General features: G+C 38.7%; 3 protein-coding genes, 2 long non-coding RNA genes, 1 other non-coding gene and 2 pseudogenes across 10 annotated transcripts; 7 read left to right on the top strand and 1 right to left on the bottom strand.

The window, feature by feature from the left end:
- On the top strand, positions 1-4,443 carry LOC125202931 (uncharacterized). The gene is made up of 3 exons (XR_007173265.2): positions 1-134; positions 3,205-3,420; positions 4,212-4,443. It is a non-coding gene; the product is annotated as an uncharacterized LOC125202931 (long non-coding RNA).
- Positions 4,444-6,658: 2,215 nt separating this feature from the next.
- LOC125202318 (uncharacterized) lies at positions 6,659-9,747 on the bottom strand. The gene is made up of 2 exons (XR_016135271.1): positions 9,247-9,747; positions 6,659-7,129 (listed from the first exon to the last, which is right to left on the bottom strand). It is a non-coding gene; the product is annotated as an uncharacterized LOC125202318 (long non-coding RNA).
- On the top strand, positions 7,147-8,437 carry LOC148931782 (uncharacterized; the record flags this gene model as incomplete). The annotated part of the gene is made up of 2 exons (XM_089063680.1): positions 7,147-7,749; positions 7,821-8,437. Coding segments are annotated over 2 exons (1,143 nt in total), but the record flags the coding sequence as incomplete, so codon positions are not given.
- A 4,976-nt stretch (positions 9,748-14,723) lies between the features above and the next one.
- On the top strand, positions 14,724-16,592 carry LOC125218731 (polyphenol oxidase I, chloroplastic pseudogene; annotated as a pseudogene).
- A 1,092-nt stretch (positions 16,593-17,684) lies between these two features.
- LOC125189001 (berberine bridge enzyme-like 8 pseudogene) lies at positions 17,685-19,564 on the top strand (annotated as a pseudogene).
- Positions 19,565-19,952: 388 nt separating this feature from the next.
- Positions 19,953-20,024, top strand: TRNAM-CAU (transfer RNA methionine (anticodon CAU)). Its single transcript has one exon. It is a non-coding gene; the product is annotated as a tRNA-Met (tRNA).
- Positions 20,025-22,570: 2,546 nt separating this feature from the next.
- On the top strand, positions 22,571-24,782 carry LOC125209896 (interactor of constitutive active ROPs 4-like). 5 transcript variants are annotated; one of them, XM_089063987.1, is made up of 3 exons: positions 22,571-22,793; positions 23,340-23,419; positions 23,505-24,782. In XM_089063987.1, exons 2-3 carry the CDS (start codon positions 23,406-23,408, stop codon positions 24,628-24,630), a joined length of 1,140 nt encoding a protein of 379 aa, XP_088920113.1. In that variant the 5' UTR covers positions 22,571-22,793; positions 23,340-23,405; the 3' UTR covers positions 24,631-24,782. The 5 variants fall into 5 exon arrangements, with proteins under 5 accessions (XP_088920113.1, XP_047965441.1, XP_047965434.1 ...); XM_048109484.2 differs by having other exon boundaries at positions 22,571-22,797; XM_048109477.2 differs by having other exon boundaries at positions 22,572-22,793; positions 23,502-24,782.
- A 146-nt stretch (positions 24,783-24,928) lies between these two features.
- Positions 24,929-26,330, top strand: LOC125188994 (aspartic proteinase CDR1-like). The gene is made up of 2 exons (XM_048086153.2): positions 24,929-25,193; positions 25,225-26,330. Exons 1-2 carry the CDS (start codon positions 25,005-25,007, stop codon positions 26,308-26,310), a joined length of 1,275 nt encoding a protein of 424 aa, XP_047942110.2. The 5' UTR covers positions 24,929-25,004; the 3' UTR covers positions 26,311-26,330.
- The last annotated feature ends 1,495 nt before the right edge of the window (positions 26,331-27,825 follow it).

Below are 27,825 nucleotides of genomic sequence, written 5' to 3'. Positions count from 1 at the left end.
CCACCGGCGACTCAATGACCGAATTTAAAAGAATTTCACAATGGACCGACGGCGAGATGAGTCCACTATCATCCGGCCCTCTCCGCCGTCTCCTACGATCTCTATCTCAGACATAATATATTCATTGCATCTAGGTATGTCGATTTGTCGAGATCAACAAATAAAAGTTTAGCTATTAGACCATATTGCCACGTTGTGTGTATAGTCAATCATAGTTGAAGAAATATATTTTGTAGCTTTTTCTTTCTTATGTTCAACAATTGTGATTGTCATAGTACGGATGGATGTTCAAGAGAGAATTATTAGCTCTCTGGGGTTTTCCACATAAAATTCACGTGGATTTTTGAAAGACAACTGAAAAAATGACAAAACAAAATGTTATAGAAAAACGAAGCAATATTCTAAAAATTGTTTTAATACAAAAATATTTTATTTGGTGTGTTTCGTATTTAATGGATTTGAAAAAAAGGAAAAAAATATAGTAGTTTAATTACTTTATAAACCAAAAATGAACCGAGAGATATCAGGAATTTTTTTCAAGAAAATATACTCCGTATTATTTGTCGTAGATCTAATTCTGTATTTAATGAGTTTGCTTTTTCAAAAAATTCGAAATACAAAAAGAAAAATAAAGTCTATATTTATACTTCTATACTAATAATATTTTTTTTCCTCGGTAAACCCCCCCGGGCCCCCTCCAATACCAATTTTTATTATTATTCATATTTCCTTTTTTTATTACTATTCTATTTATTTTTATTCGAAAATTTAATTTTTAAATGTTGTGATGTTGGGAAGACAAAATTGTAGTACTAGGTGACAACTTATGTCAAAAAAACTAGTGTATGGTTGAGTAGTTTACAATTGACAATTTAAAATTTTAACACGGTAGTTGTGCAAAAGAGTGAACGCTTACTACCCCTCTATATTTACTTGCTTCGAAACTTTTACAGTATGACTTTTCATATTTCTTACCATTTCTTATTTCTTTTATTCTTCTAGAACTAATTAGTACTTTACTCCAATTATTGGAAAGATAAAATTGATTTCTTAAAAGTGGTACCGTTAGGGGTGGGTAAAAACTAGAGATGTCAATGTAGCCCGCAATCTGTGGACCGGTCCGAATAGCCCGCCAAATTTATAGGATTAGGGCTGAAAATTTCTAGCCCGATAAAATTACAGCCCGATTAGCTCGCACCCGATTAACCTGCAACCCGTTAGGATCAGACCCGAAAACCAGATTGGTTGGCCCGGAAACCCGATAAAATTTCTATCGTTCTATTTGTTTGACTCTAATTCGACACTTCATTGGTTATTTTATAATGAAGATTACTAAAAAAATAACTTTCAATTTTATATATTAAATATATAAATTAAATTTAAAATTTTATTAACATAAGTAATAGATAAATAAATTAGAAACTTCAAATTCACTAAAAAAATATATTTAAATTTCTAAATCATACTTTAAAATTTCTTGATGTTTATGTTTTATTTTGCATAAATCTCAAATATTAGTATTTGATCATGTTTAAGTTTGAGTTTAAGCATATATCTCAAATTTATCATAATTAAATATTTTACATTTTATAAATACAACTAATTTTCACCATTATTTATTGGATTGATCGCATGTTAATTTTATTGGTAGCAACCCGGTTAACCCGCTGGGCTAGCCCGAAACCCGAGCTTTTAGGGTTAGGGTTGAATTTTTATAGCCCGAAAAAATCACAACCCGATTAGCCCGCACCCGATTGACCCGAAACCCGAATAGGGTTGGCCCGAAACCCGGTGGGCTGGCCCGATTGGCATCCCTAGTAAACACATCAAAACACCGCGTACTTATTGTACTAAAAAATACTCCATCCGTCCACAAAAAATAGGGCAATTGGTGTATGGCACGGGTTTTAATGTAGAATTGATAAAGTAAGAGAGAAGGGAAAAAATAAGAGAGAAGGATAAAAAGTAAGTGAGAAGTAGTGATAGTGGAATGATGTGTAGGGTTATTATTTGTTGATAACTTTCCATTAATGAATGTGCTTTATTTTTTTGTGGACGACCAAAAATAGTAAATGTGCACTATTTTTTGTGGACGGAGGGATATACTGTTATATTCGGTTTCGGTATACCGTAGTATATACCGATATCAATACATACCGAATCTATAATATACACGATACTGATACATACCGATTTTCAAATAATATTTTTAGTATACATGTATAAAAAATGGTATGATAGAACAGTATACACTCTAAAATTGGTCTTAGAGGTTGAACACATGACCTCTAGTCAAGGTACCAACAACTTTACCACTGCATTTCAAATTTTCTTTAAATATTATGAACATTAACTATTCTTATACATTAAATACAAAATATCTATCCAAACAAACTAATTATTAGTTAAGTACATTATTTTGAATTCTTACATCCAGACATAGACATAGTTGTATTTATTTTTTATATTTAGTTAATAGTAATTGATTAATAGGATTGGTTATTCCATAACTAAGTTATATAGTCTCTTGAAGTTTAATATAATTAGGAATAAATATTAAGTGACTCTAAATATTAATAGGAATACTAGTATTTTATAATTAACAAAATACTATAAATTTATAACTTTTTTCACTCACATTCCACTAATTTTTTTTTATAAAATCAAACAAATTGCTTAAACTTGTACCGAGTCAAAACGGCTCTTTAAATGCTAGACGGACGGAGTTATAGATTGGGAAAGTGAGAAAACAAGCATATGAACTTTGGTCGGACTCTGAGGTGAACTAATTTTGTGAATTTGTATACAACTTTTAGAGACGAGGAGAAATACTACTGACCCAATGTTTATGAAAGAACCACTTTACCTCATTACCTGTAACCTTTTTCTAAAAATAAAATCTTTAATTGGGTTTTTCTATAGAGTGGGAAAATTTTAGGGTTTGCACTAAGGATGACGTCATATATGCTGAACCGACTTACTTTTTCATGCATATATATGTGTCCTTATTCATCGGTGAAGTGCCGCTTCCTCTCAAAATCCCAATTCCGATCACATTTCCCACGTGCCTCCTCAGCCCTCCCCCGCCGTCTCCTAATTCTGCACTCGCCATCGAGCTAGCTAACTTGTTCCACCTCCCAATCGATCGATTATGCTGATTGTTGAATTTGCTGTTTTAATTTCTTCTATATATTGATATTTCAGGTTTGGGGCAATGTTGGTACTGGTGATTTTGCATTTGCCGATTCTCTCACAGTGTATAAGACATCATCCAATTGGTATTCCTATATCCGATCAAAGCAAGCTCTCATTTTCTGGAGAAAATGACAATCATCCGACTCCGGTGGACACAGTATTTGAACCGGAATCGGATCCGCCACCAAAGTCACCTCCGCCCTCTTGCCGGCCTTATTGTTGATGGTAAGTGAATATAATCCCCTTTTTTGGTTTTATCTTATCTTTTGGAGAGAGAAAGAGTGTTGAATTATGCCGTGCCATCGAACTGCCTATGTTTTGTTTTTTTTTAAATGCTGGATTTTGTCGAAGAAGAAGGTGATTTTTTGAGAAGATGAACAGTATTCTTGTGGGGTTTGTGGGCGTATTCTTGTTAATATGGGTTTAGGGTATTCTTGGGAAGAAGATGAACAGTATCCTTGTATTTTAATAAAATATTTTTTATCTCCAATTTTGTTGTTCTATTTTTTATGAAAACACCAATAAATTATATGAATTAAAATGAGAGGGTTGTTGGGAGGGCTGAGCTTATTGTGAATGCACAAGTCATACATTTCTTGGATTTGCTGAATAGGCAAATCACAAGATCTAGCGATGATTGAAGGTGAAAAGTTGGATTGGAATTTGGAATTGAATTGTTCCTTTTTATTGTATATTCTCCTTTACTTTGTTACTGAATTTGAAGGGAGGGGAAGGGGAATATAGGGTTTATCAGTGTGTCTGAATTGTTCCTATGAATGTATATATTGATGGTGAAATTGAAAGAAGAGCAAGATGAATTTAGGTGTACCTACCTATTGCATGTATGAGAGTCACAAATTAGCACTGGCATTAGTTTTCTTTCTATCCATTTTAACTAATTATTACTATCATTTTTCCAAAACGAGTGATAAAAATGGAATAGCCCTATTTTTCGTGGACAGAGGGAGTATATTATTTGTATCTTTTATAAATTGTCTTAGTATTTCATTGTGCAGAGTTTTGATGATGCAAGAGAGCTGTTCCAGTTTTGTTTTGGAAGGAATCAAGAGGAAGAAGATACACGCTGAAAACAAGATATAGGTTTCTCTTATATAATTGTTTGGTTGAAAGAGTTTTGATGCTTTAATTATTTTATGCTTTGTTATTTAATGTTATTTGCGTAGAGTCGTCAAAAATTAATAAAAAGAGTCTCGGCGACAGTTTTTTTGCTGAAATTAATCTCGTTAATTGTTCTTTATGTTTCAAACGATTATGTTCGTGTCCAACAATATTATTTATGAAGCTCCACAATATCAATTCAACTGCAACAAGAAATATAGTTTTCCATCATTTCTTAGTTCTCTCTCCCTCTAATGATTCTCTCCATCATTTCCAGCCAAATTTGTCAAAGGCAAAAATCATTTTGTGGAGTATATTTTTAGTTCCTAAGTATAGATCACACACCCTGGATTTAGGAGTAATCATGTTTTGTTTTTTTGCACTATTTTAGCCATATTATATACTCTCAGCCATAAAAGGATAATTTAGTTAATGTACAATTGCATATCATAAAAGCAATAATTATTTAATCGTGTCATTTAATGCTAACTATGTTTACATTATATATAGGTATGAAAGCAAATGAAATTCCACGGTCCATACCTTCACCCACTTTTTCAAACAAAAATCTTTCCACTATCTCAATTGCGTCAATTTTTTAGGTTGTTGTAATTTTAGAATCAGTTATTTTAAATTTTTTCATGTACATTATATAATGTTTACTTAAAGTAATTTCCAATTTATTTTTATTTACACTGCATAATGTATATTTAATAAGCTTCTGATTTCTAGTTATAATCGTATGAGCAATTTGACATGGAAGATAAATAAACAAAATATGATAAGAATACACGTTTTAGGTTATTTTTTCGTCATATATATAACACATGAGTTATCTATCCTAGTATATAATAACATAATAAGTTATAACATGACTATTTATCTTAGTAGTACTAATTAATTAGAAATTTTAATTGATTATAGATTTTAGAATTGATTTTATAGTTGATTAAATTATTTGGAATTCAATACGAAAAATTGATTGATATTCGATTTAATAGTTAGAATTCTCATTCAAATTTGATTGACTGATTGAAAATGAACTATTTCACTAGACTTTATATTCAGCTTATGATTTAATAATTGATACTCCTTTGATTGAATTGACAAATTGAATCTTTCAATTTTTGAACTGATTTTAGTCAATCTAGGATTGTAGTAACACTTATTCATTTTCATAATGTCCAAAACTAATTCCTTATCACAATAAAAAAGCTACATGTGAGATTGTGGCCCTTATGCAGAAGACCCAAGAATGAGTCTCGGGCCCAATATTCACTGCCCATGTTCATCTGGCCCAGCTTGTAACTCTAGCTATATGTTAGTTTATGAGTGGGTGATATCTCTCTCTCTTTTATATTCCAACCTAAATCTAAACCGCCTCACTTTTCACTCTCTCATCTCTCTCGGTGCCTTTGCTTCTTCTCAGCTAATCTAGGGTTTTTTCCCTGAGATAGTTTCTTCATTCTCTCTTTGTAAACTTGAGAGTTCTCATCTCTTCCTTCATCTCTAGTGTGAGTGCAAGGTGTGAGCTGTTGTTAGGCTGCTTGTGGAAATCTCTTGTTTCTAGTCTTGTTTCTTGGACTGGTGGTTGGTTTCGGGTTTGAGGACTCTCCTCTGAGAGTTGAGTTCTGGTGTGGATCAGTTTGATTGAGTGTTGGATGTGCGGTAGTGGATCTAGGGTTGCGGTGTCACTTGTCTTGATTAACTGCGATCGGTCTGTGTTCTCCCTTGGTACAAATCGGAGTTGGCTGGATAATTGAGGGCGGGATATATAGATCTGTGTAGTTGTACGTGGTGCAACTTGAGCCACATCAAAACTTTGTTTTCTTCTCAATCTTTTGATTCTGTTTTTTGCTATTCTACTGCATTCCATTGGTGTTGAAATTACTAACCGTTTACTTAGTGTTTCAGGTTAGATTATCTTCATTGCAGCTATAGCTTTAGTGTCTTGTATCAGATCTATAATCTGAGGGTTGATCTCCTCAGGATTTGTTGTAGATATACTTGGATTATATCAAGCCTTCGGCTAATCAATACCTAACACTACATACATTAAATGGGTCACACAACCAGTGCGTCGCCGTCGATGAGATGTAGTCAATTTCTAGAAGATACTCCCTCCGTCCCCCATATTTTGTCCCCTTTTGACCGGGCACGGGTTTTAAGAAAATGTGTTTGACTTTGTATTAAATGGAGATGTGTAGTGGAGTATAGGTCCCACATTGAAATTTGTGTTTTTGTTGTTAGTTAGTGAATAAACTGAAGTGGTATATTTAACTTTTTTGTGTCATTTTAGTCTCGGTAATTAAAGAAGTTAACAAACATTTAATGTTAAAAAGACTTTATCCATAAAAATAATCTGCCAATTTCATTACAATTGGGATTTTTTGGTGGGAAATCCCAAAACCATTACAATTGGGATTTTTTGGTGGGAAATCCCCAAAACCACAAGTACACGTACTGAAATTTTGGTGGTATGTCCAAAAATTCAAAAGGCAAAAGTACAGAAAATATTGGAGGGAGATTGGAGCTGCCACTATCTATAAAAGCATCAATACATCCAAAAAGAGAACTTTTAAACACTTGCCCTCAGAAAAAATTCATCATTGGGTTATGGAGACAACTCAGAGAGATACACGCACTATAGGAGTGGACACCAAAAATTTGATAGCTCAAAGTCTTCTCCAACAAAGCTATTCAGGTCATCTACGACATGAAGCTCTTATAAAAGCTGCCCAACAGTTTGGAGTATGCAAAAAGACAGTTCACAGAATCTGGGCAGAAGCAAAAGAGCAGATGGAGCGTGGAGTACCTGTAAATGTGTGAGATCGTGTTAGAGGATACAACCACAAAGATAAAATGCAGCTTGATGATAACAAGGTAAGACAACTATCTATGCTTGAAAGATCTACCATACGTAAGATGGCTCGCAAACTTGAAATTAGCAAGAGTACATTAGGAAGGATGAAGAAGGAGGGTCTGATCAGACCACACACAAGTGCAGTTAAGCCAATACTTACTGATTTGAACAAGTTAGCACGGCTCAGATGGAGTCTCAGCCAGATTCAACCAATCAGAATCGATGGTAAGCTCAAATACAACACAATGCACAATGTAGTGCATATTGATGAGAAATGGTTTTACATGACTAAGAGTTCAGATAGATACTACCTGCTGCCAGATGAGGATGAGCCATATAGATCATGTAAGTCAAAGAGATTCATCACAAAGGTTATGTTCATGTGTGCTGTGTGTAGACCACACTTTGCACAAGATGGAGAAACCATTTTTGATGGAAAAATAGGCATATTTCCTTTCACAACTATGGAACCAGCAAAGAGGAATTCAAAGAACAGAGCAAAAGGTACCATGGAGACCAAGCCAATCCAATCAGTCAACAAGGCGATCACGAGAGATTGCATAATCCAAAAGGTACACTGATTTTTTTTATAGATTTTCTATCAGACATGTACAATATCATCACATACAGAATTTTTGAACAGATTATACCAGCTATCAAGTCTAAATGGCCACCGAATGTATGCAAGGAGATACTCATTCAACAAGACAATGCCAAGCCACATATCAGCCCCACTGATTCAGAGTTTCAGGCAATTGCAAACATAGATGGATTCAAATTCCAAATCATTTGCCAACCTCCTAATTTTCCAGACACTAATGTCTTGGATTTGGGTTTTTTCACAGCAATCCAATCTCTGCAGGATGATAAAATTGCTAAAGGGGTGGATGACTTGGTGAACAATGTGTACAGTTCCTTTGAAGAACTTAGCCCACACACCCTCAACAATGTTTTCCTATCACTTCAAGGTTGCTTATCAGAGATAATGAAAGTGCATGGAGGGAATGGATACAAACTTCCACATATGAAGAAGGCTAGGTTATCCAGGTTGGACTCGCTGCCAATCACTTTAGAGGTCGAGGAAGAGCTTGTTAAGGAAGCTCTGGAATACCTCCAACTTCCCGAAAACAACATTGGTGAAGCTTATGACATTTCACGTATCAGTGAAGCTCTAGGATTCTAGTAGATCAAAGAGCAAAGCTTTTTTGTCAGTTGGCTTTATAAGCCTCAAAATTAGGTGTGGCTTAAAATGTGAACTGATTTTTTTGTCTATTTTTGTAAAGCCTCCAAACCTATGTAAGGGGTGACTTATAAAATCCTAATCCCTCAAATATTTTGTCATCATTGGGTAGCCTCCTATCCTGTTTAAGGGGTGGCTTGTAAAGCTCTTTCATTCTCAAATAAGCCTCCTAACCTATTAAAGGGGTGGCTTATAATGTGAAATGAATTTAGTCTACTTTTGTAAGGTTTAATTCCTAATCCCTCAGATAATGTTTCATCATTTGGTAGTCTCCTAACATATTGAAGGGGTGGCTGGTGGTATAAGGCTGCCTCAATCATAGATAAGCCTCCTAACCTATTCAAGGGGTGGCTTATAAGGGTATCCCAATCACATAAACATCACAGAGCACTTACACATACAAGCATCAGATAAGGTATCATCATAGTAAGGAGATACTCATTCAACAATCACATAGCCAAGCCACATATCAGGCCCATTGTCCCAATAACATAATCAACACAGATCAGTTACACATACAATCACAGAGTAATGAAACTCATCATCAACAATAATCAGAGAGCATTCAAGCCCATCAACAACAATAATCAAAGAGCATTCAACAATCACATAGCATTCAACCCATCAACAACCAGTCTCCAAACCCATCGAAAACAACAAGCTCAGCCTCCAAACCCATCGACAACATCACAGAGCATTCAACCCATGAACAGCCACAACCTCCAAACCCAACGACAACCACAAGATCAGCCTCCAAGCCCATCGACAACAACAACCTCCAAACCAATAATGAGAAGACAAAATGCTGGATCAAGAAATAAGAACATACTTAGAGTAGATCTAAAAAATCCAAGCAGCAAAATAGCAAGCATTATCTTTTCATTTTCATTATAGATTTTGACAGGGGCGGCTGGAGGTGGGTCGACGGGGAAGGCTGGAGGAAAGTCGAAGGGGGTGGCTGAAGGCACGTCGATAGGGATTTCAGGGATGAAAGAATCGAAGAGTGTTTCAGGGAAGAATGAGTCGAAGAGTGTTTCAGGGACGAAGTGGTCATCGGGAGTGTCAGGGACGAAGCCGTCGACGAGAGAGTCAGGGACGATGATTTCGATTGGGGAGTCAGGAACGACGAGGTCAACGGCGGAGTAGGGACGACGGGATCGATGGGGGAGTTAGGGACGACGAGATCGATGGGGGTGTCAGGGACGACGAGATCGGCCGCCGAGAACCAAGGAGGTGCGGTGGGGTTACTCATTTAACCAAGGAAAATCGGTCGATCGACAACTCAAGAATGAGAACGGTGAAGAGACGGTGATTTGGAACCAAATATTAGGGATTCTGACTGATTAAATGTGGGAGAGAGAGATAAATGTGGGTGGGTAGGTGACGGGTTGTTGAAGATGAGTAAATGAGAATTCAATTCTCATTAATGGCAGATGGGGTAATTTGGGGGAAAAAATGAAGGGTATTTTGATAGTCTATTTTAGGTAAATTCTAAAGGGGACAAATTTTGTGGGACGGACGAAAAAGGAAATAGGGGACAAATTTTCAGGGACGGAGGGAGTATGAAATTTTTTCCACATATGGTCAAATTGAAAAAAAAAGTCCAGTAGATATTCAATGTACGTATAAGAAATCTCAACTCCTCTGCAATTCAGACTTTCTTGACACGACTATGAAAGAATCGTAAAAGAAAACGATAAGATCACATAAAATCTCATCCAAGGCTCGATAAATTAGAAAGTTAATTATATGATTGTGTAACTACAAATTTTCCACACATTTACTTTCTTTCAAATTTTTATGATTTTTTCATACTCCCTTCTTCCTGCAATAGTAGTCGCATTTGCTGTGACACAGGTTTTAACAAACCTATAAAATAATAGGTTAGAAAAGTTAGTGAAATATGTGGCATATGTTTATAATAAAATGTCAGTGAAGTGAGTTAGTGGAATGTGAGACCTACTTAGTGAGATGTGAATCTATCTGTGAGACGAGTATTTCTTATTACTAGTAATTCCTAAATGCTCTAAATTACATGCTTTCAGGTTTTTTTTTTTTTTTTTTTTTTTTCTGAAAATATATTTTCATTATCTCTTATTTATGCTATGTGCCAAATTGGAATCCTCTTAGTCTCCATTGCAGCTCTGCCTCCGCTCTACCCAAAGCGACAACGGTTTTTAGGTTGGGCTAAGCTTGAGGAAATTCAAAGCTAATTCATAGTTGAATTTAATGTAAGCACAGCTCAACTAAGCCCATGTATATTTCGTTTCGCCTGTAATTGGATTTACGCATATGGTAAAGCCCACATAACAATCGAAACATACCATTGATTATTTTGGCCCATTATATACAATTCCTAATATATCTAATTAACTCAGAGGGAAATGATAGACTACACGTTCTATCAATATTTCATCGTAAAACTATAAATTAATGGAATTTATATTCCACTATTTTTTCTACCCAATTTTATTTTATTTCTTATAAATTCGTGTCGAGTCAAGTAGAAACTCTTAGAGCATCTCCAATGCAAATAGGCCATCCACTCTCTCCCCCTGCCACGTCAGCAGCACTAAAAATCCACCTGCCACATCAGATTTAGAGCATCTCCAATGCAAATAGGCCAGCCATAGGTCAGCCATAGGTCAGCCACTCTCTCTCCCTACCACATCAGATTTAGGCCAGCGATAGGTCAGCCATAGGCCAGCCGCAATAAAAATAAATCAAAATATACTACATTTACGGAATTAAAATTACGATTAAATTACGGAATTAAATTTACGAGACATATACGGGAGAATTCATTAATTGCATTAAAAAAAAGGTACATAGATAAAAAAAAAAATTACATAATAAAGAAAAAAAACTATCGGCGTGCAGTTCTCCGTGCCCACAACTCTTCAATTATATCCTTTTGGAGTTGAATATGAGCTTCCACTTGGCGCATGTCGGCATATTCCTTGAGGCGGCCGACTTCATCGAGAGGTACCCCACGTCGTACGCTAGGGGTGGCCGTTCCGTGGCTTGGACCGGCTTCATCGTCATTGGCCCAACTAGTCAGTTGTACGCCTTCGACTTCGACGATCATGTTGTGCATGATAATGCAGGCGTACATTATTTGGGAAACACATCTGACATTCCACAAACGCGTTGGACCCTTAATTGCCGCCCATCGAGACTGGAGCACACCAAATGCGCGCTCCACGTCCTTGCGCGCCGACTCCTGCCTTTCCGCAAAGTAGGCCTTCCTTTCATCACTTGCGTGCCTGATCGTCTTCACAAAGACATGCCACCTAGGGTATATCCCATCCGCCAAGTAGTAGCCCATATCATGCCGGTTGCCGTTGGCCACAAATGAGACGGCTGGACCGACGCCCTGGCACTTCTCGTTGAAGAGGGGAGACGAGTTCAGGACGTTGAGGTCGTTGTTCGACTCGGCTACCCCAAAATACGCATGCCAGATCCACAACCGGTAATCAGCTACGGCCTCGAGGATCATCGTGGGATTCTTTGACTTGTAGCCGGTCGTGTAGGCCCCCTTCCAGCCAGTCTGACAGTTCTTCCACTCTCAATCCATACAATCTATGCTGCCTAACATCCCGAGGAACCCATGCTTCTTCCCGTGCATCTGCATCAAATTTTGACAATCTTGGGGTGTAGGGCTTCAAAGGTACTCCTCACCGAAAATGTTTATCACGCCCTCACAGAAATACTTCAGACATTCCAGGGCTGTCGACTCACCGATGTGGAGGTACTCATCCCACATGTCTGCCGCGCCTCCGTAGGCCAACTGCCTGATTGCCGCCGTGCACTTTTGAATAGGGGTGTGGCCGGGTCTGCCAACCGCATCGTGCCTGAAGCAGAAACACAGATATCGACGCTCTAAAGCGTCAACGATACGCATAAACAACTCCCTGCGCATTCTAAAACGCCGCCGGAACATGTTTGCGGGAAACCGCAGGTTCTCTGAAAAGTAGTCGTCATACAGCCGCTGATGTGCAGCTACGTGATCCCGATCAATCACTGCTCGGCGGTGGACAACCCGTGGAGGGCGAGGTATCGCCTGCTGTTCCACCCTACGCATGTACCGTCCATCTCGCGATTCATTTAGGCCTCCATAGCCTCGTTCATCCTCCGCAGCATCCCCACCACTACCACCACTGCTACCACCCGCGTTACTCATCGCTCGATGATGCTCTTGTACAGAAAGTTAGAGAGAGAGAAAACTCGTTAAAACAAGTGGTGCAAATGAAAATGAAACTAAAATCGCATTTATATAGGTTTAAAAAAAAATTAAAATTAAAATTCGGCGCTGGCCGATCGGGCCGCCACAATGGCGGCCAGCGCATCGGCCAGCCACACGCGATCGGCTAGCCCTGGCCGGTTTTTTCGCCGATTTGGCGTTAGCCTGCTCCAATGGTTCGGCTAGCCGACCGGCTAGCCACGTGAATCGGCTAGCCGGTTGGCTAGCCGGCATTGGAGATGCTCTTATGCCAGCCATAGGCCAGCCGCAATAAAAATAATTCAAAAAATACAACATTTACGGAATTAAACACAAAATACGGAATTAAATTTACGACACATATACGGAAAAAATTCGTTAATTTTATTTAAATAAAAAAAAGTGCATCAACTAAAAATCAAAAAATTACATAATAAAAAAAATTCGGGCTTCCACACACGAGCCACCGCCCCACTCTACTCCTCATTAATTTATTAAAAAAATACATTAAAAAACGTTAGTATGCCTTGAATCCGTTATAGTTTGCCGCTAGCCGACGCTATGTCATGTTTCTGTTTTAGGTCTTAATTTTGTATTGGGTCTAGCCTGTCGTCTGTGTGCCTATTTAAAAATTACATAATTAAAAAAAATTCATAAAAAAATACATTAAAAATGCAATAAATAAAAAAAGTGCATAAAAAAATACATTAAAAAAATACATCAAAAATAAAAAAAAATAAAAAAATAGCGTTGGCCGATCGCTGGCCGATCGGCACGCCACAATGGCGGCTAGCGCATCGGCCAGCGCCATGCAATCGGCTAGCCCACGCCGTTCTTTATTGCCGATTTCGGTCTGGCCTGCTGCAATGGTTCGGCTAGCCGACCGGGTAGCAACGCGAATCGGCTAGCCGACATTGGAGATGCTCTTATGCTGGGATGGTATATAATTATGAAGTTATATTGAGTGTACACACCCAACAAATCTTACTCCCTCCGTCTTACATTAGGAGTCACTGACTTTTCAATCGTTTTATAAAAATGATAATAATTATTTAAAGTCGAAAAATGGTAAAATAAGAGAGAGGATAATGTAGAGGAGACGATTCTCTATATTATTCTCTCTCTTATTTTACTTTTTTTCCACTTTAAATATTTATTATTCCCTTCGTCCCATAAAAATAGGCCATTAAGGGCTAACACGAGTTTTAATACGTAATTGGTGAAGTAAGAAAGATGGAGAAAAAGTAGTTGAAATTGTGTGGTTATTGGTAGGGCTCATAAGTGATAAAGTAAAATAAAAGGAGAAAAATGTTATAAATGGATATAGATTATTTCTATAGGACGGACGAAAAATGAAATATGACGTATTTCTATGAAATAGAGGAAGTATAATTTTTATAAAACGAGTGCAGAAAAGTCAAAGTGACTCCTAAAGTGGGACGGAGGGAATATTTTCTTATAAAAATACTCCATTAGTATTACATCAAAGATAAACAATCTTTGCAAAGTAAATTAAAAGTGCGTTAACGGATTAATAAAAACTAACAATAATGTGATCATTCACACAAGTCGCAAAGATGTTGATCTAACAGCACATATCAAATACAAGCGGCACCGACATAGCAACTGATACAAACTTCTGACACCGAGATCTGAAGATCAATGGGTGTTTATTGTTATGTCAATGGTTCTGAAATTAGTACTATATATAGCCTTTTCTCAAATTTAAGCCGAACCTAATTTTTAATGGCAATATCTACCACTATTATTGATCCATTTTGTCTTACAATCTGTAACATATGGACACGTATTGCACTCAACCTATACCATTGGCTCTTTACAGTCAATAACTACTAATTTCTTTAACTAATTAACAACATTTACATCCACATTGTTGTATTTTGTACTATTCCAATTTCAAAAGTTCACAGGTAAATAGGAGAGAGGCTTCACGAATTCAATTCATTTAAGAACCTAATTGAATGTTTTCACAAAGAGAAAGAAGACTTTTCACATTCACTCTTAAATTAAAATTCCCTATATAAAGGGGGATGTAGCACACTAAAATATCACACCCAAAAAACATGGCTTCCCTTCAATCTTCCTTAGTGTTGCTCTCCACCAATCACAAACCCCCCTCCACCGCTGCAAGACGCTTCCACGTGTCATGCAGTAGTGGAGGCAGAGGTGGAGGCGGTGTAGACCGCAGAGACATGCTTTTAGGACTAGGAGGTCTCTACGGTGCTACAGCCGCTAACCTCAATGCCCGGGCCGATCCGATCCAGCCGCCGGACATGAAGGTTTGTGGAGTCCCTGAAGTCGGCGGGGTGCCTCTGGACGTGAACTGTTGCCCACCCGTGTCGGACGCGATAAAAGACTACGTCCTCCCGCCAGTGGGGACCCTGCGCGTGAGGCCGGCCGCGCATAGGCTCCACCGGCACCACCATGGACACCTAGCCAAGTACGAGGAAGCCGTAAGACGGATGAGGGCGTTGGACAAGACCGACCCGGACGACCCCCGGGGCTTCACGCAGCAGGCCAACGTCCACTGCGCGTATTGCAACAACGCCTACGACCAGGCCGGGACCGACATCCCCCTCTCCATCCACTTCTCATGGTTGTTCTTCCCTTGGCATAGATGGTACTTGTATTTCTACGAAAGGATCTTGGGGAAGTTGATCCAAGACCCTACCTTCGCCTTGCCCTTCTGGAACTGGGACAACCCGAGGGGCATGCATCTACCGTTGATCTTCGACAACGAGAAATCCCCTCTCTACGACGCCAACCGTAACCCTCTCCACCGACCTCCCGCCGTCGTCGACCTGCAGTACACAAACGACAAGCCGGAACCGATTGACGATGAAAGGCTGGTGAGGAACAATCTAGCTTCAATGTATAAAGAAATGATGAGGGTTCGCAAACCTGAAGACTTTATGGGGCAGAGTTATGTGGCAGGGGATGAGGTCCCACCCCCTGCCAAGGCAGGGACAGTAGAGCGGGGGTCCCACACCAGCATCCACCGCTGGGTGGGGGACCCCAGCAATCCCTACCATGAAGACCTAGGAAACTTCTACTCTGCAGGGCGGGACCCGGCTTTCTACTCCCATCACTCCAACGTTGACCGAATGTGGACTATATGGAGAGGCCTCAGGACCAGAGTCCCGAAAGCCATTTACGACCCGGACTACCTTAATGCGGCCTTCTTGTTCTACGACGAGAACAAGGAGCTTGTGCGTGTCAGGGCCGGGGACGCCCTCGACAACAGGAAAATGGGGTACGAGTACGAGGACGTCGACGTGCCTTGGTTGTACTTCCGGCCTCCCAGGAGGGCGGCCGGGGTTAAAATCAAGGACATCTCGAAAACTGCGCAAAGGCCAGAAAAGGTGTTCCCACTCACACTCAGCAGGATTGCTAGGGTTTTGGTCTCGAAAACCGCCCCCGGCGCAGCTGACGAGGATTTAGTGGTGGAGCACATACACGCCAACCCTGACGAATTTGTGAAGTTCGACGTCTACGTCAACAGCGAAGAAGACGACCCGAAGGACGTCGACAACGCCGAATACGCCGGGACCTTCGCGAAGCTTCCGCATAGGGGCGGCCGCGGTGGCCATCACTCGCATGATAAGGGGAAAGGATCGGTTAGGTTTAGCTTGAAGGAACTGTACGAGGACATTAATATCGATGGCGACGACGAGGAGGTCGTCGTCACCATTGTTCCGCGGGCTAACGGCCGCCACGTCACCATTGGTGGTATCAAAATCGTCAAGGCTTGACGTCGTTGATTGATCGATTTGTGTGTTGTTGGTATGTACTAGTAATAATTTGATTCTTCAATTACTTGTGGTGACAAGTGTTGAGAATTTGTTGTGTGATTTTAGCTTTCTTTATGTTGTAATAATTCCGCTTTTCCGGCGGTTGATGTGTTAAAAATTTGTTTGGTTTTTCTTTTGTTCTATCGTAACCTTTTTTAATTTATTCGATTATTTTAAGCTAATGAAAATAGTATAGTTTTAGAATCATTTTAAATATTCTTCAAGATTTATATTCCCATATTCAAACTCCCAATACGAGAAATTATAAAACTTAGATCATAATTATTTCAATAATCTTAATTCAAGATAACATATTTCTAGGAATAATTTTATCTTTGTCAACTTTACTTTTCGGACAAATAGGGCTTTAAGTTTTACTGTTGCTAATTAATGCAATAAACATAAAGTTAATGTTATTAATCAGGAATTGTTAGACTTATATAATATGACTTGCTTTAAAAAGTTAGCCAATTTACTATTGCAAAAATAAAAATAGACACTTTTGTGTTAAATAAGGAATATACATCAACAAAATAATCTCCCAGCCTAACATTTCCGGTGACTTTCCGGCTACTTTATAGTGGTAAGGTCCACATGATCGCGTGAAATAAACGATTTTGTCTAAAAGTTTTATAATAGGCATTTTGATAATATTTATATATTTTAAATTTCGGTTACTATTTTATAATGACATGCGAACTGAATAATTTAATAAAATGTGAGACTTATTTATCATTTGTAGTAAAAATTAAAATATAAGTTCTATTATCAAACGGATCAAATGTAAAATGGGACTATAATATAGGTCGACATAGAGAATATATTTTCTAATTTTATACAAACGGACAAACAACAAGAAGCAAGGGGAGTAATAATAAACAAATTAACCAAATTATTTATTTCATACGATATACAATCCATAATAACATGTCAACTTGTGATAAAAAAAAAAAAAAGAATGCACCACTTTGTCATGGTCAACTGAGATCATTAAAACGTACTGTAACATTCAAGCTATTTATCCTGAAATAGGCAGCAATTGGCGTTATAAAATTTCTTTTTAAATCATTCGAATCTAGAGTAACATCTTCATCTACACGAGCAATTCAGCTAATTTGAATGTAGTACTAACTTAATTAGCTGGATTCCAAAAATCAAGAAACTAACATGTTGGTGTTAGAATAATTTTGTTGAAGCAATTCTTCTCCTATAAATTAAAACAACACAAAAAATGTTCGACATTAGCTATCAATTATCAAATCATGAACATTTTCACTCTCCCTTTGATTCTTCTTCTTCTCACAATCTCAATCTCACAAGCAGCAGCAGCAGCATCATCAGCAGCAGCAGCAGACAAATTTCTCCATTGTCTCCACAAAAAATTCAGCAACTACTCCTCCGTCTCCAGCAACGTCTACACCCCAATCAACGCCTCCTTCTCCTCCACCGTCAAATACTCCATCCACAATCTCCGATTCGCATCCGACTCCACCCCAAAACCCTCCGTCATTGTCACCCCTGACCACGAATCCCTAATCCCTCCCCTCCTCCGCTGCGCCAAACGGAGCAAGCTCCAGATCAGAACCCGAAGCGGCGGCCATGATTACGAGGGCCTATCCTCCTTCGCAACGCAGGAAGTCCCCTTCCTCATCCTCGACTTGATAAATCTAAGAAAAATTGATATCGATGTTGGCCGGAAAACCGCCTGGGTCGGCGCCGGCGCCACCGTCGGGGAGCTCTACTACCGGATCGCGGAGAAAAGCCCAGTTCTCGGGTTCCCGGCGGGGATCGGCCCCGCCGTCGGCGTCGGCGGCCAGTTCAGCGGCGGCGGCTATGGCACCATGCACCGGAAGTACGGCCTCTCGGCCGACAACGTCGTCGACGCGAGAATAGTCAACGCCCGCGGCAGGATCCTTGACCGGAAGTCGATGGGCGAGGATCTGTTCTGGGCGATCAGAGGCGGCGGTGGGGCCAGCTTCGGCGTGATCACTGCTTGGAAAGTCAAACTGGTGGACGTTCCTGAGACGGTCACTGTTTTCAAAGTCAACAGGGTGCTGGAGCAGAACGCGACTCAGATCGTCCACCGCTGGCAGAGCGTGGCGCCGGAATTGGACAAGGATTTGTTCATTGGCATCATGTTGTATAGATTGAATTCGAGCGCGGGAAACATGACGATCAATGCGAATTTCTATTCGTTGTTTCTCGGTGGGGCCGACCGGTTGTTGGCAATCATGGGGGAGAGCTTCCCCGAGCTAGGGTTGGTGAGAGAAGACTGCTTTGAAGTGAGCTGGCTTCAGTCGACCGTGTTTATGGGCGGGTACTCCGTTGACACTTCGCCCGAAGTTCTGCTGGATAGAGCTCGGGCGAAGGGTTATTGGAAGGGGAAGTCCAACTACGTGCAGGAGCCCATGCCCGAGTCGGGTTTGGAAGGTGTGTGGAAGTTGTTGTTTGGAGCAGAGGCGGAGTTTGTGCTAGTGGCGATGAATGCTTATGGTGGGAAAATGGCAGAGATTTGCGACTCTGCCATTCCATTTCCCCACAGGGCGGGAAATTTATTTAAGTTGTTATTAATGGTGTTGTGGCGGGAAGAGAACAATAAGTATGCGGACAAGTACATAGATTGGAGTAGGGAGTTTGATGAGTACTTGACTCCTTACGTTTCGAGTAATCCGAGGGCAGCATATCTCAACTACAGAGATCTTGATCTCGGAGTCAACAATGTTGTTGGTAAGACAAGCTACGAACAAGCTAGCCGTTGGGGGAAGAGATATTACAAGGGTAATTTCGATCGTCTTGTGAGGATTAAGTCTGTTGTTGATCCTAAAAATTTCTTCAAGAACGAACAGAGCATCCCTCCGGTGCACTCGAGGTTTGGCTGATGGGGACACAAAGACACAACGAACGTATCGTCCCGCGCATGTACTCGAGTTTGAGCCCTGCGGGACGTGCTAGTTTTTCTTATTTTATAAATAACGAGTTGTGCTTTCATTGGTGTTTCATTGGTGCTTTCGTTGAGAAGAAAGATAATTAAGAATTGTATATGAGTTGGTGCTTTCACTACATGTTAAGTGATGCTTTAATTAAAATAAAAAAAAGGTGGTGTAGTATTTAAATCGTGTTCTTCTATTCTACTGAAATTATGGATCTGGCCATGTTAGTAAAAGTATTTTATTAGGAGTCGCATGTTGCAAAGTGAAGAATACGAAGTATGAATGATGTCAAAGGAGGCAGAGGTGGTGTTGTTGGACAAGATTTTGTTTTATGAGGTGCTATCCTCTTCAAGTTTAACATTACAATTTTAGACAAATCATACAAAACATATAAATGCATGTCAAATTGAAGAATTTTAAGATTCCAAAATTGTAATATTGCATATACAATATTTTCAAATGCGTGTTCAATTTAAGGGTTTTAAGATTTTAAAACTAGAATATTGCAGGGACTTATGATTATCGATGAATTAGTATACTAGTAAAATATGCAATCAATAAATTTCAACAAATCAGAGTGGCGCAGCGGAAGCGTGGTGGGCCCATAACCCACAGGTCCCAGGATCGAAACCTGGCTCTGATAATTTCAGTAGAAAGCTTCCAATGTCACCTTTTTCATTTCCTTGAAATGCCTATTTGCAATTGATTTTTTTTATCAATTAAAATTGCATGTATTTACATTTATTTCTAGATTAAAATTTGTGGTGGTTGAATATTATGATTTCATTATATTATTTTCTTCCACTTTTTAATCTTATAAAATTGCTCATAATTTAATCAGTTTCATGATTTAAATTTACTATTATCCCAAAATTTATCAGAATCATTATTTTTGGACCTAAGTTGTACTTGTAAAGTCATAAGTATGAAGGAATAAGAACACATGATCCAATGATTTTCACAAGCTAAATAGATGGCCATGATTGATTTTCACTTGTAAATCACAACAAAACTAACCGTGCATATTAATTGTTAGTGGAGTAAGTCACTACGTGATAAAAATTATTATAGTTTGGTGGTTTGTTTGCATCAAAGTATCCTCAAATTATCTTCTTGGCATTACAATTTGATTATTTATTTAATTTATAGGAGTATATTATATTTTATAAAAATGCAGGTGTGCATCGTCATTTCTTTTCAAGATTCTCTGTGAAAACCATACTACTTTAAAGGCAGAAAATGATAGTTATCCGAACGTGCTAATTTTGTCAAATTATTAATCATTTTTTTGTTTTATAATATGTTTCGACTAGATTTGGTCGTATAAGTTAGGTACAAGTAAATGTGACAAGCTGTAGGAATGGAGTAGTTGAGTTTATACTTAATCTTCACATGCCTTTGTCTACACTTCTATAAAAATAAAAACATACTTCAAACATTTTAATGTATCTGATCGTCATTTCTCTTTGTGGATATGTGATCCTCGTTGCTTGCCTTAATCTTAGGCATTGCTATAGTAAATTTACTAAAAATCTTCTTCTTTTTAAATTCCTAATATTTATAGACTAACGAAACATAAGACACGTTTAAATTCTCGAAAGTGATTGACGACACAATCTAGGGTTATATGATTTGAGTGTCATTACATTTTAGATTCTATGTTTCTTGTTAGTTGTGGTTATCTAATCTCTCTCTAATGGATAGGATGATAAATACATTTACTTCAATTTTGTTATATTTTCTCTTAATTTTCTTTTCTATTGTACTGATTTAGGATAAAATAACATTTGTTTTAGTATAGCCATAAATATTAATTAAGACGACATTAATTGATCTATTTGTTGAGATCTCAAGCAAAACGGAATGTACCCATCTTCAATATACATTAAAAAATTGGTTGGATATATATTATATTCAATTGCATTATATGGCTTAATAAAATAACAACCACGTTTTAATAATTGTCCTATCTAATTAACAATTCTTGAAACAAACTAAATAAACTCGCTTCCTTGCATACTAGTACTAATAATTATTTTCCTCAATTAATAATCCATTAAATTTTTCTTCAAATAATGAATAATTTATAAAGTATCGTTTCATAAATGCGTGTAAATTAATAAAAGTACTTGAAAATAACTATAATTGTATAATGAGTTAAACAACTAAATGAAACTTAAATCTGCACTATCCATAATTCTTTCATTATTAGTATTAGTTTATTACTACTATTATTTTCTCTTTTAGAGCTACACCATTTACTATTGGTTTCAACTTTCAAAGCTTCCATATTAAGTACTACCTCTGTCCTCCAAATTTTAACACAGTTTATTATTCGATCCATCCCTAAAAATTTGACACACTTCTCTTTTTATTATTTTTGATAGTGTACCTCATATTCCAATAACTCATTCCTACTCACATTTTATTATAAAACTAATACTTTAAAAGTAGAACTCACATCCCGCCAACTTTTTCAACTCACTTTCTATTACATTTCTTAAAATCCGTGCCGGGTCAAAGTGTGTCAAAATTTGAAGGACGGAGGTAGTATTAATTATAAAATGTTAAAAATAATTTATTTAAAATAATGCGGCATACATAATTAAATCCACTTAAATTTATAATTCATCAATTAAACATAACCGTAATAGCATTTATAAGTAGTTTTGTACATGTCCCTTTTTTTGTCGGGTCAAAATAATTCCAGTAAATTATTTACTTGCACTTTCATTTGTTTAGACATAAATCCCACGGTTTTTAAGGGGTAATTAAGTTACACGAGTAATATATTTTGGAAAATTCAACTTTGTTGAAAAATCTGAACACATCAAACAAAAAATTTGTAGTATTGTTGGCATCTCAGAATTGTGTTCGATCTTGAAATTATGAATTCAAATCCCACTAGTCATTGGGAGGCTTTTGGCCTTAAGTTTTAATCCGCAAAATTCAGTCGAGCAAGATTAATCAGACTACACCAAAAGCGGGTTCGTCAATCCAGATTAGTTAGATTGCACTAAAGACGGTTTGAAATACCCGTTTTTCCACCCCTAGTCGCAAAAGCCACCACATTATGACCGTTGGATTCCCTCCATCCAATGATTTCGAAATGACTCTCTTGTCCTCACCTTCCAATTATTCCAAATATTCAGTTTTAGGAATTATTTAATTCGAATTTTCAAACTTCAGTCTACCCGTCTCGTGTCCCAAGAAGAGCTGTCACATACACACGAAGAAGGCAAGTGAAGCGCACAATTGCTCTCATAAATGCCGCTCAGCGGTTTCAAATTCAATGCCGCTTTCCATTTCCATTTCTATGCTACTCTGCTCCAAATCTCCATTCACCTCTGCTATTTAACAATCAGCTCCTGACCACACCTTGAAGAAGAATAAGAAGACGACGACACCTTCTGTAGGTGTGATTTTGTTACAGTACTTCAATTTTTGTTCATTTCGATTCACAATTGCGATTCTGTTTTGGAATAGATTAATCAATTCGTTGTGTATGCTTTTTAATTGGGCTATTTCCTCTGCTAATGATTGCTCTTGTTTTCCCCCTTTTTTTGGGGGCATTCAATTTCAATTGAAGCACTGTTTGTAGATCCAGCTGATATGAGTTTAATTAGTTTTACACACGGATGAATTCGTTGAAATCGTGAAGTTATGAATTCTGTAGAGTGGTGAAGATCCGTTGTAAAATTGAAGCTCCTAATAGTTGCATTTTGATCGACTTCAGCTGTTTATTAGAGAAATTTTAGAAATTGGAAATTAGAAATCATAGTGAAATGCTGGTGCTAGTTAGGTTTGATTTGTGGCCAAATTGTTTGAGAAAACTGCAATTTCATTAGCTTGTTGAATCCAATTGATGTATTTTACAGTGTTGAATTTTGCAGTGTGTGAATATGCTGAGCTTCATTTTTCCAGCTGAATTATCTAATGTTCTCATTCGATTAAGCAGATCAAAGTTTGAAGAACAGTTGATTTTGCTGTTAGAGATAATTGAGTTTCCCTGAAGAAGAGAGAAATGCCAAGAACAAGGTATTTGAAATCTAATGCCTAGTGTATTCCCAAGTTATTCTGTTTTGTGTTTGGTTTTGATTTGATCTTGTTATGATCATAGTAGAACAGCAGAAGTAGCTCAACGGCCATCTCTTCGAGGGCCTGCTAATCAGAGGACGTCCAGCGCTGATTCTGATCCAACACATGTTCGTCCGAGGACGGAGAGGAGCCCCAAAATAGCTGATGGTCGGACACAGAGTGGGACGCTGTCTAACCCCTTGCACCAAAAGAAACTAAGAACTCGCATTGCAGATTTGGAATCTCAACTCGGCCTTGCACAGGAGGAGCTCAAGAGTCTGAAGGGTCATTTAGTCTCGACCGCGACTGCCAAAAAGACAGTGCAGGATCAACTCGAAAGGAAACCTAAGAAATCACAGAGGGCTCCCGAGCCATTGGAAATCGAAGAAAAGCATTCCACTTCAGCTGAGGCCCGAAAACTGAGCAAGAAGGATAGTACTAAAATGTATGAAGCATCTGAGGAAATCCAGGAGGAAACTGATGTTTTCGAAGTTCCTAACGAGAAGACAGCATTGGAGCCTAAGGCTGAACTAGAAGATGATGAACTCAAGGCTAAGTCTGTCTCTTTGTCAGCTGAATCACCAGTCACTGCTGAGCCGGAGAGTCCATTGGTTGATGAGTTGGCTTCAAAGGAAGAGGAGATAAACTTGCTGAAAGCCCGTTTAGAAGAGAAGGGGAAAGAAGTGGATGTGCTTCGTCAAGAAAACGAGAGCATGAAGAGCCAGCTCGATGAGAAGTCACTTAAGATATCATCGGCTCAATCTGAGATTGATGGCCTGAACAAAAGGTTAACTTTGGCTAGTGAAGAGCTGGAGAAGAGTAAAATCAGCACTGCCCATACGAACGAGAAGTTAGAAGCGACAGAAAAGGCGAAAGAGTTGCTAGAAAATGAGATGAAGTTGCTTCGTGTACAAACTGAGCAATGGCGAAAAGCAGCGGATGCAGCAGCTACTGTTCTGGCTGGGGATGCGGAGGCGAACGGCAGGAGGATATCGGAGAGATGTGGATCCATGGATAAACTATACGTCAGTACGCTTGATCATGTTGGTGGGTACACGGGTTATGTAGGCTCGCCCGGGCTAATGGACGACAGAGATGACGTTTTTGGAGGTGAAAAGAGGAAAGGCATTAGAATGCTTGGAGATCTGTGGAAGAAGAAGAGCCATAAGTAAGTTTTCAAAAATGCCTCTCTCTTGAAGCTTTATGAAAATGGTTTCTCACCATTTATTAGTATTTGCTTTGTTATCTCTGTGTTCATTCTATGAATTAAATGTGGTTCAACATTTAAGTATTTTATTAATAGATATGTATTTATTATTGTCTATATTATGTTCGTTATATTAAATGTTTAAAGACATAATTAAATGTTAAGACTAATCTCATACGCAATAACCAGTTTCTCATTTGAACCTAAGAAATAAATAAAAGATTACTCACAAGAAGAAAAGAAGCATATCACAATTACTCTAAACAACATCTCGTCCCACATCTCTCCATATAAATAGAACACTCATTCTTCCCTATCCCATCATCATACTAAATCACAATGCCTTCAATCAACATCTTCTTCCTCATCTTCGCGCTCTGGTTGACGTCCTCGTCGGCCTTAACCTTGGAGCTCGTCCATCGCGACTCCCCCGACTCCCCTCTATACCAACCTAACCTCACAACCACGCAACGCTTCCTCAAGCATGCTGAGATCTCCCTGGCCCGCGCCTCCCTTTTCGAGAACCACGTCCACGCCGAGATCCGCCTCCCTTTTCAAGAACCACGTCCACGCCGAGATCCGCCTCCCTGGAAAGCTCTCCGGGCCCGTCTTCACGGTGGATTTATACATCGGCACCCCAGCCGTCAAGAGAACTCTCGTCTTTGACACCGGCAGCCACATAACGTGGATACAATGCAGCCCCTGCACCCGCTGCTTCAAGCAGGACAGCCCCATGTACGAGCCGAAGAAGTCAAGCAGCTTCACACTGATCAACAAAAACCACCCCCTCGCAGGAAGCTTCAAGTGCTCCATGTTCGGCAAAGGCTGCCATTACTCTGTTGGCTACTACAGCGGGCAGTCCTCGTCCGGGCTGGCCTCCACCGAGACTTTCTCCTTCGAAAGCAGTCTGAAAACTCGAGCAACAGTGTCGAACCTCGTCTTCGGCTGCGGGACTTCCAACTCCGGGTCTTTCCCGCCGGCGATCAGCGGAATACTGGGGATGGACAGGGAACCGACGTCCTTGCCCCGGCAGCTCGGCGCTGGGATCAAGAACCGGTTCTCCTACTGCCTCTCCCCGACCACATCCTCATACGTCAGGTTCGGGGACGAGGCGGTGATCCAAGGGAGGAACGTGCAGAGGACGCCGTTCCTCGAGACGAGAAACAAACGGAGCACCACTAGCTACGCCCTCCCGTTGTTGGATCTCAGCATCAACGGGAGGAGGCTTGGGGCGAGATTCCCAGATGGAATCTACATAGATTCCGGATCCTCGTTGAGCCTGCTGGAAACGAGCGTGTATGTTGCTGTGAAAAATTCTCTTGCTAGCTATTTTGCCAGTTTTCACGATGTTAAGAGGAGCAATGCACGGGAGAAGTTTCTCTGCTATAGCTATGCGGCGGCACGGCCGACTTTACCGACAATGTTTTTTCATTTTAATGGGGCTAATTTGGCGGCTCCGCCGGTGAATTTGTTCTTCTTTCCGGGCGGGAATGTGTTCTGTTTGGCGGCGTTGGAGTCGAAAACTATTTCCATTTTGGGGTCGTTTCAGCAGAGGAATGTGAGGTTTGTGTATGATTTGCAGCAGAAGATGCTGTCGTTTGCTCCTGAGGATTGTTCTAGAGACTTCCATCAGCTTGGAGGCTGAGGATTAATGGTTCTTTCTTGTGTCTGTGTGTATGCTGTTGGCTATCTATGGAGATATAGATAAGATTTAATATATTAATATCAAATTATCTAGTTTACTAGTTTTATAAAACTTAAAAACTGAACGAGATATACAATATGAGATAATGACTAAATCATTAATAATTAAGATAAAATATGCTTCTTGCACATATAACTTTAACACGGAAAGGTGGTGTTCGATAAACAAGATAAGAGTATGTAATCATATTCATAGCTTCTCGCCATGAGCAATAGTGAGAATCGAACGGATCCAAATAAATATAAATAAGTATTTAATAATTCACGAAATACTCTCATAGCATCATACTAACCTCCATTATTTAATGACACCACACCATCAACCCCAATGTAGTGATACAGTCTCTTATAAGTCCCTAATTTCAACAAAATTTGTTGCATCTTTCCATCATCCCCAATAACTACTTTGTCATAAAGAGAGAAATTCACAAAAGCCATAAATGCAAACAACCTGATAGTCTGATACAATTACCATCGCTCGAGAGCCCACACGCCCGGCTCTACGCCTGACATCACCACCGTAACACAAGTCGAGTCATCATCGGCCCAAGAGTCACCACCACCCTAAGGCAGTGCCGCCTGTTTCGCGGCCTAAATGAACCAGACGATGGCCATTACATCTTAAAGATATTTCTTACTTTAAGTTCTAAAAATCTCAAAACAACTGAAGACTTCTTCTGGGAAAGTGTTTTAATTTTTTGTTTTTCAAATATGTAAAACACAGTACTCTCTCCGTCCTTACGTAGCTAAGTAGTATTTATATTTGGGTTGTCCCATTGTAGCTGAGTCATTTCCTTTTCTTTTTTTTTGGCAAAAGACAACATTTTTTCTCTCTTATATTATTCTCTCTTCTTACTCTATTTCTTTTCCTTCCCTACTTTATTATCAATTTGCTTAACTCACTTAACACATTTTTTTTCTTAAATCTCGTGTCAAAAGGAAACGACCCTACTGCAGAGGGACGAAAGGAGTACTACTATTATAAATTACTCCATTTAAATGTTTAGATATTACTCCGTTTATAAAATTTTAAATGTTCATTTCTTACAATTAAAATAAAATGCTATATGGATTACCGTTATAATGCCAACTTTTCTTAAATTGCTATTTGGCAAATTCATCAATATACAATATATTAAAAATATCAACACGATGATATTAGTATTGTATATTAAAAATATCAACACGATGATATTAGTATGTCAACACAAATTTAATTGATATACTTATATTATTGTATTGACATCTATTTTAAAAGTCAACATAAAGGCATAATTAAGTATGTCAACTAAATTTGTATTGACATATTAATGTCATCGTGATGATATTTTTCAGATATGTAGTACTCCACTTGTACATATTTGTGAATTCAATGTGGCTCCGCATTTCGCATTTATGTACTTATTATTGCCTAAATTATGTTTCTTGTCATTTGATTATATATTAGCATCCAAGT

Source organism: Salvia hispanica, chromosome 2 (genome assembly GCF_029641045.1).
Source record: "Salvia hispanica isolate PSC_SH4W2 chromosome 2, Shi_PSC_v1, whole genome shotgun sequence".
NCBI lineage: Eukaryota > Viridiplantae > Streptophyta > Magnoliopsida > Lamiales > Lamiaceae > Salvia > Salvia hispanica.
This window is presented reverse-complemented; position numbering and strand designations above follow the sequence as displayed.